Genomic DNA, 12,934 nt, shown 5'->3' on the forward strand with positions numbered 1-12,934 from the left:
CACGGCAAAAATGTTAATTGTCCAATTAGTCCATAGCAATTATGGAGAACAAATTCAGTGACTATACAAAGGTGTTCTCCTATTGAGGGTTTTTGAGTGCGGACTTTCGGGAGGGTTCAAACAACACAAAAGAATCTTCTTGGCTAGACATTAGTTAAGGTAAAATCACGCATAAATAATCTTTTACCTTCAATTGAATCATTAAATAAAACTTGTACAGACACCATACATATTATCTAATAAGTCTGTAACAATTTTCCCTAGCTTAAATAAACTAACCTAACTAAATAAAAGCTGGACATAGAAAAGGCGATCGTAGCTTCAGCGATAAAGCTTAAATCATCTCAGTTCGATACGTACTCATTGCCATGCATGAGTACGTATGTGGGCAATGTTAACCTGCAACTGTATTTACATTATTTTTAAAAGTTTTCCGTATTATCACGCCCTTATGGATTTTGGTTTTGTATGTATGTTTTTATTGCAAATTGCTAAATTTGCCCATGAACATTCCACTAAGGAACAGGAGCAAACATCTCACATATCAATGAGTGCAGTCCGATTCAAGCTCAATGATAAGGGGCCTCCTTTTTATAGCCGAGTCCGAACGGCGTGCCGCAGTGCGACACCTCTTTGGAGAGAAGTTTTACATGGAATAGTACCTCACAAATGTTGCCAGCATTAGAAGGGGAAAACCACCGCTGAAAATTTCATTCTAATGGTCTCGCCAGGATTTGAGCCCTGGCATTCAGCGTCGTAAACGGACATGCTAACCTCTGTGCTACGTAATAACGGGTAGTTATTACATGCCACAATAAACTGACTTACCTTAAATTCTACCGGCTGTGGTGGTTGGCTTGTTATAATCGATTCATCCATAAATTTGCGTTTAACGAAGGCTGGCATCATGTCATTGCAACGAGGTTTTAAATTTTTATTATTAGACTCGTGATTGTTGTTGCTTACATTTCTCTTGCCCAACACAGTTAAAGTGGCATCGGTATCAGCAGCTTTCCAAATAGCAAAGCGTTTTAGACGAGCTTCCAACTCGATCACATCACAATTTATCATGTTTGGGGGACTATAGGATAACAATTCTTGTTTAGACTTGACCGCGGCAGACATTTCATTCCGAATGACAAGAAGACTTGCTCGATTATAACGCATTTTTTTGCAGCAAGCGCTTGTCGTAGAAAGTTCGGTAAAGTTAGAAACGGGTTTTGATATTAACAATGTCGTTCTTTTTAGTTTTTCTGTTAACTCCGGTATACTTTGTTTTGAAATGTTCCCGTGGATATCCTTGACAGGACTCACATGTTCGCCAACATTTTCCAAATCGCAACTAGCGGCGGTGCAAGACATTGGCTGTGTGTAAGGTGTAGAAGATCGAGCAGACAAAACTTGCAAAGACAAGGCCTCTTCCTCATTTTGATTGTCATGTTGGTGGTGGTGGTGAAGACAACTTTGTTGCTGTAGACAATTTCCCAATGTCTTCTTTCCTACTTCAGTGCTGCCCTCAAGTTCCACACCAAACAATTCGTTTTTGCTATCAATGGATAGTGGGGCCGGTGGCGGTAAAGGTATGGCCACGGATATAACCGAAGATCTCGTGATTATTTGTTTTTCTTTGAGTTTTTGAATTCTAGTGTCACGTTCAGCTATTTTTAACATTTCTTGTAATTTCGATTTCTTTGGAATTTCCATCAAGGCCAAACAATCCGAGTAATGAAATTTAGCATCAATTAATTTGACCTGGAATTTAAAATTATATCAATATATATAAAAATGAATTTGTGTTTGTTTGTTTGTTTTTTTTTTTTTTTGTGGGTATGTAAGTTTATTTGTTCCTTATAGACTCAAAAACGGATGAACCGATTTTTTTGAAATTTTCACAGTTTGTGGATAGTGGTCTGGAAGGAACAATAGGCTATATACATACATATTTGACGTACATATCAATATGGAATTTAAACGATAGGTATTCGGCTGTAGACTACCAATATGACATACAAAATAGGGTCCAAGTAATTGGGTGTCGCCCCTAGTGGCAGATGGTGGCAGATGGGGTGTGGCACACAACCCTCCTATAGACGCCCTCCACCAAACGGCTATGGGGTTAAATTAAAGGCATGAAGTTGTGATCTGCGAATCTGATATCTTTATTCTGCTCATAAATCTAGCGGACCACCTCACTCCAAAAAAGTTTGATCAATCATAATAATCTAACACGACACTGTGTGATTTAATTAATGTGGGGACATACATTATTGTAAGTCGCCATACCCACGAAGTTATGACGTTCATTGTAATAAGGGGAGTTGCAAACCTTAACGTCAAGGTGGCCGCCATTTTTAGCTCATCAATACGGGGCTTTCTTTTCCTAGATAAGCGCAAACGACGTACTCCTGGACAACACTTTATTGTTCGAACGGTTTTACATGGTTTAATCACTAAGAACTGTCGCTACCGCAACAATTATGTAGACCGGCAAATAAGTTCTTTACAGAGAATTGTTAAATTGATTTAAAGAAGACTTAAAAATTATGACTATTTAATAGGTAGTCATATAGTAAGCTATAAACAACTACTACATGATATTCAATGATATAGGCGCTAAGTCACTCCAAGCGAGTAGCACAATAGACAAAGGAAATCTATAGACTCATAACAATATATTAAAAAAAGCTCTCAGGTGTTTTTATGTGATTGCGCCAGGGTCCAGGGCGACATGGTTATTTTATTAACATTTATACCTTTCCTATGTCGATGGCAGCAATAAAATTTAAATTAGCGCCATCTATTGGTTGTTTTCAATTGGATCAACAGAGAGAGGGCAGAGTGGTCAAAATTTATCATACAGCATTTATTTTTGTTATGACAACCTATCGGTCCGTTTGAATAATGAAAAATAAAATATAGAAATTGGTTTTTTGCGGTATTACTTTTTTTCCACCCTATGATGGGCCCTAATAATTGGTATTTTAGGTATTTTAAGTGCCAATAAATACGAACAATTTCTATAGGAAAAAAAATTGGAGAAAAGTGTGATTAATTAAAATGTCACAGTTTTAGAGTAAAGCCTGGTACTGACTTTGACTTTTCACACGAGCAACTGTCAAAACTCATTATAAAAAAAATGGTGACGAAGATAATGCGAACACATTCCGTACAAGTGGTACTGAATTCTATAATAAAAATTTATTGTAATTGTAATTTATTTATTTACACCCGCACAACAAGAATTTAAAATTCTTATAATTAAAGTGCGGGTAATATCTCCAACAATTGTACATAGTAAACACTTAAAACTAAGAATCTATAGCTATACAATACATCACAGATTTTGAATGAATAACTTACTAAAGGAAAAAACAAACATTTGTGGCTTTGTCGATTTGAAATTAAAAGAAAAAAAAACAAAAGTGAATTTATCAATTAAAGAGGAATTAATAGACTTAGTTTATCCATAAAAAGAAATTAAGGTAAGTATAAAAGAATAAAAATAAATATAGAAATGAGTTAACATTCATCAACTTAATGCAGTAAAATGTTTCCAAAGTCTGGTTTTAAATGTTGCCGAGTTACTCAGTAATTGCAGATCGTTAGGAAGTGAATTCCAGAGACGTACAGCGAATATGAACATATGCCATTCAGAAACAAGCCTCCGATACATTTTGGGAATGATTTTTTTACCTCTAGTAGATCTGGCGAAATCAATAAATCCATACAGTAGCGACATTTCGCTGCATCAGGATAAATATCACACAATTTTATTTGCAAATGTATCTAAATGCTCACAAAAGGACAAAATAACCTCTGCATCAAAACTTTTTTTCATTGTTGTGTGTTGTAGTTTGACTTTTGTTTGTGTTCTGACAAAGAAAAAGAATCCGTCGGATTTCGCAATAATTTAATAGGCATTTACGCTGTGAATGAATTCAGTACTAGGCTTAAGAATAACAAAATGGTGTAAATGAAGGCGCAGCGGAACGGGCCGGTCTCAGCTAGTCTATAATTAATGTTTGTTTGTTCCGTATAGACTCGAAAACGGCATAACTGATTTTCTTGAAATTTTCACAGGTTATTTAGGTTAGTGTGGAAGGAGTCCTCTGTCCATTTTATAGACATCGGGAACTATAAGCGTGTTCAAAGAGAGGCTGAGGACAGTAGAAAGGTACTCAACTCCAGGTAAATCTAGTATCTTCAGCATCAGTGCAGAGTTTCCATCGGAGCCCAAGCCTTGGATGATTTGGCGCCACGCATGACATTCGTAACTTCACCCACGGTTAATTGCGTTGGCTGTCCATCAGCTCGGAGACCATCGACACAGCGAATGGCTCTCCTCCTTGCCCTGTCATTCTCGGGATCCATAATAAATTGCCGGAAGAACAACCTGGCGCATCTTTTCGGATCAGTCGCGGTTACGTCGCCAAAAGTGATTGAGGTCCTGTAATCCCGTCTACCGGGATTTGACAGTAGACCCACAGATTGCCTAAACCAGTGCCTAAGTTACATTGGTCCAAGTATACCCCGTTTATTTGCTGATTCAGCTCGCTGATTCTCGGGTGAGTGGGGTCCGTATAACGAATCCCATAACGCTCGTCTGCGAATATCGCTGCCTGCATCGGGAAATTGGGCCGCACTTGCGGTATTCGACCGGCTGGTATAAAGCGAGCCTCGGAATTTCCTCTCGGTAACTAGCACATCCGAGGGGGACGGCAGTTCACTGAAGCGGCGATTGGTATACTCTCTGAAGCAAGCCCAATCGGCCTTCTTCTGATTGATAAACGTCCGGCGCTCAGAGGTTATGAAGTTGGGTGGTCGCTCGATGGTGAGAATTATAGGGAGGTGGTCTGACCCCATAGAAATGACGGCTTGCCAGGATACGTCACTCAGGAGATCAGGGGATGCAATGCAATTGTCTGGCGGGCTGCTGCACCTCCTCGTAATCCTAGTGAGGGCATCCTTATTCACCGTGCAGAACGTGGAGCCTTCAATCTGCTCTGCCAAAGCCATGCTTCGCATTAAAGTCCCCTAGAACCAGACGATTATAGCCGGATGGTAACCCACTTTTGACGGGGTTGTAAGCTTGGCCATTAATTGGGACACAGCTACCAATCGGACCTGACTGCTTTCCCCATGTACTCCAGGTAGAGGTCACTAGGGCCAGGCGCAGGAGATATGGGTCTATATTGCACGGAATGGTGAATCGCGAAGGCCAATCCGATGAGCGATTACTACGAAGCACATTGTGTCCGTGACAACTGTGCAAGCTACTGGTTTTGGTCAGCTTTGTCTCTTGAATCGCTGCTACCAATATGTTCTTCCGACTCATAAAATCCACAATCTCGGCGATCTTGCCACGGAAACCGTTCAATTCAATTGCAAAAATGATACACTTCCAGACACTGGCCTGGCAATATAGCCGCACGGGAAAGGTCGGGGGGGGTCATATAGTCCGACGACGACGCTTGTAACCCACCGCTGTCTATGTTCGCACAGCACCTTGCAACATATGACTATTCTCCCGTAGTGATGTAACCTCAGAGGAATATTGGAAATGTACCCACTCCATGCACTGATTACACCACACCGACACCGACCGATGATGGAGGCGGTTCTGGCAAACCGAACAGAACCAGAGTCCGGGGTTCTTTTTAATCCCGGCACGGACCAGAAACTTGCGGAGATGGCATTTTGGGATGTGGATCTCCCATGACGAAAAAGGACGAACACGGACATTGAGGCGGCAGCCCTTGCCGATGAGAATTCCATCGTACAACCGGCTGCCATGAGATTGTTAATTTTTCTGTGTTAAGTACATGTTTAATATTGGGTTGCCCAAAAAGTAATTGCGGATTTTTTCATATAGCCGGCGTTGACAAATTTTTTCACAGCTTGTGACTCTGTAATTGCATTCTTTCTTCTGTCAGTTATCAGCTGTTACTTTTACTTTGCTGTAGAAAAAAAGTGTGAAAAAGTATATTTGATTAAAGTTCATTCTAAGTTTTATTAAAAATGCATTTGCTTTCTTTTAAAAAATCCGCAATTACTTTTTGGGCAACCCAATAATAAGTTCATTTCAGATCTAAAAAGCGTTGCTTTGGTTTTGCACGACACTGTATATGAGAGCTATATTCACATCTGAATTTCTATGAAATGCAATAGCAATTTCGGAATCCGGAATTCAACAGCCAAATGGGAATCCTTTGGAAATCGGTTGACACATTGCAAAAATCTGGCAAAATTCCGATATTCAGTGTATACACAATACACTTTTTTCTGTTTTCTTCAAAAATATTAGATTTTTTTGTAAAACTATGAACATTTTTTGTAAAAATATTTTTATCGAAATACGAACTAGGAAAAAAAATTAAAAATATCTTCATTGTATTATTTCGATGGATTAAAAGAAAATCTAAAAAAAAAAATCTTGCTCACAAATGTATTCGTCAGTACATTGTTCACAAAGTTAGGACTGTACATTGATCACATTTACTATTAATGGTTGTTGTTGTAGCAGTTTGTTGTGTTCTATCTTTCGTCTGCTTGATTCTCTTGAGTATCGAGATTTTGGAACTCTGCGACTAAGATGGGTTGCGTTCCGAGGGATCTGGGTCTAAGACGAGTGGATCTGGCTGGGCAGTTAAACAGGTGACGTGTGGTCCCTGGTCACAATCGGGAAATGCATTCTGCATGTTGTCATCAATCCTTGCTCTGTAGGTGGAGTTGAGGCGGCTGCATCAGCCAGGTCGATTTCTTTAGTTGCAATGGGAGGCAGTCGTTCTTCAAGGACCACATTCACCCGGTAGCTATTAACCGCACCTGCTACCGTATTTGCATGAATGTTTTCGCCTTGTCATATCGAGCATCATAGGCACTCTGTATTTACGCACGAGCCGGTGCCACCCGGCCTCTCACTGAGACTCCGCTCGATACCGCTTAATGGCCCCGACTGCCGTTGCAGCTACTCCGTATGGAGCATTCCACTATACGCAACCTGTGCACGCGTCCGGTAGCTCACAGCTAAGCTTCTCGATGGACACCGCACAGATCGGATCTGAAAGTCCCAGCCTGTGTGGTGCTCACAGCTATCCCTATGCTTAAGTGTTGCACCTACTTTTTTTTATTTTCAGTGATTTCCCAGGCATTCCCAAATTATTTTTTGGCATAGTTAGGTTTTCTATACACGACTCATTTCAATAAAGGTTATGGATAAATAATACGCTCTTCCTGCTAAATGCTTTGTATTTTAATGTTGGTCAACAAGAGAACAATTCCGAACCTATTCTATCTTCGCATGCCTATAATTTGCCTAGGCCATCAGCCTTCCCCGTCAAACAAACACGGTCTTTAAGAGGTTGGAATAAGAAGACACATCGCTCTCAGGTTATTGGGAGGTATGGTGCGAATAATCCTAAGACTCTCACTAATAGGGAGAGACTCCCTAAATTGGGCTCGGGAATTTGCTGCACAGGCTACCTCAAAGACCACACGTCTAGATTCGGAAACTGCACCGCAGTCAGCCAAAAGGCTGCGGTCACCTGACCCCATGCCTAAAAGAACTAGGGCGAACAATAGTAAGATGGGTCCAAGAACCTTTCCTAATGACGCAAGGGACAGTTTGATGATGGCAGCTGTCGACAAGGGAGAAGAACAGGGCTGCATTTCTAGGAATAATTGGAGTGGGATAGTCAATGGACTGTCATCAGTTTACTCCGATGTCCTTGCGGAATTTCCTGGGTCTCTTCCAGTTTGTGACGATGCAGGCTGGTATCGAGGCCGATACAGACTAATTGCCTTCGGCGATCAACGGTCAATTGAAAAGTATCGTTGTGCGGTAAAAAAGATTGGTGAGATTTGACCAGGTGCAACACTAGATTTAGTCAAGAAGGAAGACTCCCTCCAATCCTGAATCGATACTTGGAAGACTGAGGGAATGTAATCCCAATTGTTTAACCACCGACTGGAAGATTGGTAGATTAGTTGAGGCTGATGGTGACCGGAGACATGCAATATTCGTACTAAACTCCGGCTGTCCCGCAGACCTAAACAAGTCTGAAGGGGTTATATCCTACGGATTTAACAAGTTGAAACTGAAGGTCTATAGAAGCGGTGGGGTTGGAGAATCAGGAGACGACTCAGCAGTTGTTGTTGTAGAACACTTGCCTGAGGAACTATCGATCACATCGCTAAAGTCTGGCGGATTGCAGGAGACTGAAAATCCCCCTGCCATAATCGAGACAGGTGGGGATGGCATTGAAACGGGACCCGGAAAGCCCTGTGTGGATGGGTCACAAAGTTGGACTGGGCTTAGGGTGTGCACCAACGGGGAAGCATGGAACTCAAAAAATACTTCGAAAGTAGCAGTTAGTGAAGCATGTAAGGAGAAATCGTCCACATCGCAAGTGTCGTGTCCTGAGGAAGTGTGGTTTCACAGCTTTCTCACCTACCCCTGGATGCGTACGGTAGCTCATCATGACAAGTTCTTACGAATATTGTGGGGATGAACTCCTGGTGGAATCAGAAGACGAGGCTAACACAACAGTGGTGGAAGTTTGGAATCCTGACTGATAAATCTTCACATTTTTAAGGCCGCTTCGGCGGCACTAAAGGCCTTCCTGATAGCAGGTGGATTTGACGTGGTTCTTTCCAGGAACCATGGGTGTGTGGAGGAATGGTTCATGAACTAATAATTTCGGGGTTTAAACTTCTCAAAGATACGGGGAATGGGAGACACATAGCCTGTATTCTTGCAAAGAGTAGTCTAAATGTTTTTCTTCTTCAGTCGCTAAGCACTAAAGATTTAGTAATAGCCAGCCTTGAAATAAACAAGTATCATTACTGGATGGCTTCCCTGTATATGGCACACGGTTCAGAGCTGCTGCCTTCAAACCTTAAGTCGCTGGTTAAAACCGCTTCTGTAGGGAAGAAAAGCCTCATTATAGTAAGTGATGCAAATCAACAGATATGGGGAAGTTCGGATATCAATGAAAAGGGTGAGCTGCTTATTGAATATAATGGGTTGCCCAAAAATTAATTGCGGATTTTTTTAAAGAAAGTAAATGCATTTTTAATAAAACTTAGAATGAACTTTAATCAAATATACTTTTTTACACTTTTTTTCTAAACCAAGCTAAAAGTAACAGCTGATAACTGACAGAAGAAAGAATGCAATTACAGAGTCACAAGCTGTGAGATATCCCAGGGAATTGGAGAGCAGACGAGCTTGCAAGACTAGGAACTACCTTACACACTCCAGGGACACTGGAATCTGTGGGTATGCCTCTAGCGACATGTAAGCTAAGTTTTTAGGATTAGGCCAGAAGGGCAACGAATGATGGATGATCGCAAAAAGGAAGCTGTGGCATTCCAGAATTATGTGGCCTCATCTAGACTTGAAGAAGTCTACTGTTTTGCTGTCATTGGCTAGAACAGACGTCTCAGTCATTGGGTCCATCATGACAGGTCACTGCCTAATCGGAAAACATACTGACAGACTGAAGGTTTCCCGCAACGCCATTTGCAAAAACTGTGAGGACATCGAAGAAGAAGAGACTATAGAACACCTTCTGTGTATGTGTGTCCCGCTCAAGCAATCAGAAGGAGTTCCACTTTAGGTTCTCATTTCTTTGAAATGTCGTTTGATGAGAATATGGTTCCTGTGGTTAGCAGTTGTGCAAATATTAATACTTTTTAAAATTCATCTAATGGAAAATTTAATGTTGGTCACCTCAACTGTCAGAGTATTAGGCCTTCTACCAGTTTTGTAAAATTTGATGAACTGAAATCGATGCTATCTGGTTCTAAATTTGATGTTTTTGCTATTTCTTAAACCTGGCTTAAACCAGTTGTTTCTAGTAAAGCTGTTAGTATTTCGGGCTACAAATTTTACAGAAATGATCGCGAAAATATGCGGGTCAGTGGAGTAGCAGTTTATGTTTCCAATTCAATCAAACATTAGGTAATTTTTCGACCTATTGCTTTGGACAAATGCGAATCTCTTTTCCTTTAGCTGTGCTCTATGGTTCTGTTTGGAATAGTTTATTTACCTCCAGTTGGAGATCTTGCATCTATTGAGGAACTGCACAATAAATTGCTTTTGAATTATTCCAAAGTTATTGTTGCTGGCTGTTTTAATTGTGATTTGTTCAATATATCAAGATCTACCTTGTTGCGATCTTTGTGTACTAGACTTGCTTTGTCTATTGTGCACAATTCCGGGCCAACTCACTACAGTGTTGCTCATGAGACGACATCTCTGATCGATTTAATGCTGGTTGGTGGTCAGTGATTTTCCGTCCTAATCAGTTTCAATGTCCTTCAATTTCTCACCATGCACTGATTCTTTGTTCGATTGATTTTGATTTTACTCCATGTGAGGAGGAGTTAATAGAGTTTTGTGACTATGAAAATAATGACTGGGGCGGTTATTTACAATGCTTGTCTACCTTCGATAGTTCTTCCTTCTTCTATAATTCTGACGCCAACGATATAAGTTCGCGTATTGCTGTCCTCTTTGATACTCTATTCTCGTTTGTTGTTGTTGTTTTTGTTGTTGTTGTAGCAGTGAATTGTACACTGAGGCGGCAGCCCTTGCCGATGAAGTACTCCATCGGGTCAATCCGGTACGTACAACCGGCTGCCATGGGATTGATTCTCGTTTGTACCTGCTGTTAGGCGAAGATTTCATAGCTCTGGTGATGATTGGATGAAATGCAGGAAGATTGTAGATGCTTAATCCCTCAGAGACTTTTCATTTACGGCTTTCCGTCAGGACAATACTCCAGAGAATTGGAGAATATTTTGTAAATACAGAAATAGGCTATATCTGTTATACGTAAGGAAAGGTGTAAGCATTATTCCAAGCCTTTTGGCAATTTGGGTTGCTTTAGTGATAACATACTGGATTATGATGGTGATGTGATGGTGATAACACAATTAATAATTTTTTTGCTACGAGTGTTCAATCTAACAGAGACTCAGGTGCTTACATCCACTCATTCCTTGTCTTATAATAGGCGGTTTCTTTTAACTGTGTTAATATTGACGATGTGGTGAATTTTTTTTTGGAAAAATTAGGCGGGGGACTTAAGGCCGATCTCGATTCTTCTACTTCTTTCTCAGGTTTTGGAATATATTCTTAAGGAGCAGATAATGATGAGTACCAGACGAAAGATCTTAGATTCCCAATATGCCTTTCGCTCAGGTCACAGTACCACTTCTATGTTGCTACACCTTACTGAATCGATTAGGAATGATATTGGTAATGGTAAAGTTAGTGCTCTTCTATCACTTGACGAAAGCTTTTACCTCCATTTGCTTCAGGACTATGATTGAGAAGCTTAGAAACAACTTTGGTTTTGCCAGATCTGCCTACAAACTTGTAATGTCGTACGTGTGTGGTAGGACTCAATTTGTTGAGTTAAATGGTATAAAATCTGGAATTATTTCCTTAATTTATGATATGCCAAAGTGTTCGGTTTTAGGGCCTCCACTTTTTTCTTTACATTAAAGCATTTTCAGAATTCCTGGGAACAAGCCAGTGCAATTCTTTTATGTTTGCCTATGATTTATATCTGCTTTTTAGTGCTGATCGTGATTCTGGCAATCTTTTGGAATTCGATGTGAAGACTTGTCTCAGTAGATTCTTATTGTGGTCTAACCTTAACTCCCTTTCTATAAATCCCTTGAAGACTAAGGCTATGTTGTTTAGGTGCCATTTGCAATCTGAGTTTTAATTTGAATTTTGTTAGTCATATAGACATTGTTCATTCTCGGGTATATGGTATTCTGCGAAGATTGTACTCTGCTGGTATTCACCTACCATTCTGGGTAAAGAAGAGACTTGTTACTTTTAATGCCACAGATTCGGGACGGATTGTAAGTAGTATCAGGAACTTTTGACTACAATCTTCGGGAATTGAAGCGGATTATGAATATGGTGGTTAGATTTGTGTATAATGTGTTCGCGATCATATTTCGAGGCACGTAAAAGGCTTTCTGGGCACTTCCTTTTACCGTTACATTGATCTACGCAATACTAAAATTTTCTACAAGGTTGCCGGTGACATTATGTAGATATTTTAATTTTTCTCGCTCAAGTAGAAGTACTTATATCCTGTTGCCCCGTATATTCAGGTCTATATTTGAGAGATCTTTTCCTGTGGCGCGATGTTGGAATTTATTGCCAATTGAGCTACGAATCTGTTCACATTCTAATAATGTTTTTCGCCTTAAACTTCTAAACTTTTTTCTTCGGCTTCCACTTAATTGTTTTTTTGATTTTTAGAAATGACAACATCCACCTTATAATAGGACGGATTGACATCATTGTTTCTGAAAAATGGTAGAATCCTTTCAATGCTGGTATCGATTAATACGAGATAATGGTGTCTAACTTTGAAAATATGTGCTTGCATTAAGTTGAGTTTTTAGATACCAGTCGATGCAAGCACATTTATTTTGAAATTTAAGTATGTAATGCCCGTTACAAAAACAGATCAAAGATTTCTTTTCAAACGAATTAATTTAATTCTTTTTTGAAGATTTCATGAAATAAGAAGATATAATGGTTGTTGTTGTTGTTGTAGCAGTTTATTGTGTACTATCTTTCGTCTGCTTGATTCTGTTGAGTGTCAAGACCCAGGAACTCCGCGACTAAGATGGGGTGCGTCCACAGGGATCTGGGTCTGAGTCGAGTGGGTCTGGCCGGGCAGTTTAACAGGTGACGTGTATCGTGCGGTCCCTGGTTACAGTCGGGACATACATCTTGCACGTCGGCATCAATCCTAGCTCTGTGAGAATTGAGGCGGCTGCATCTGCCGGAACGTAATTGAGCCAGAATCACTCTGGTTTGCCGGGGGAGGTCGATTTCTTCGGGTGCAATGGGTGGCGGTCGTTCTCCAAGGACTACATTCACCCGGTAGCCAGT

General features: G+C 40.4%; 1 protein-coding gene across 3 annotated transcripts in view; it reads right to left on the reverse strand.

The window, feature by feature from the left end:
* LOC106093049 (protein cup) overlaps positions 1 to 12,934 on the reverse strand; it is a 153,907-nt gene that overhangs the window by 131,579 nt on the left and 9,394 nt on the right. For all 3 annotated transcript variants that reach the window (XM_059365979.1, XM_013260023.2, XM_059365980.1), the window contains exon 3: positions 829 to 1,752. In XM_059365979.1, coding sequence (XP_059221962.1) covers positions 829 to 1,752 — 924 coding nt within the window. The remainder of the gene's footprint in view (positions 1 to 828; positions 1,753 to 12,934) is intronic.

Source organism: Stomoxys calcitrans, chromosome 3, assembly GCF_963082655.1.
Source record: "Stomoxys calcitrans chromosome 3, idStoCalc2.1, whole genome shotgun sequence".
Lineage (NCBI taxonomy): Eukaryota > Metazoa > Arthropoda > Insecta > Diptera > Muscidae > Stomoxys > Stomoxys calcitrans.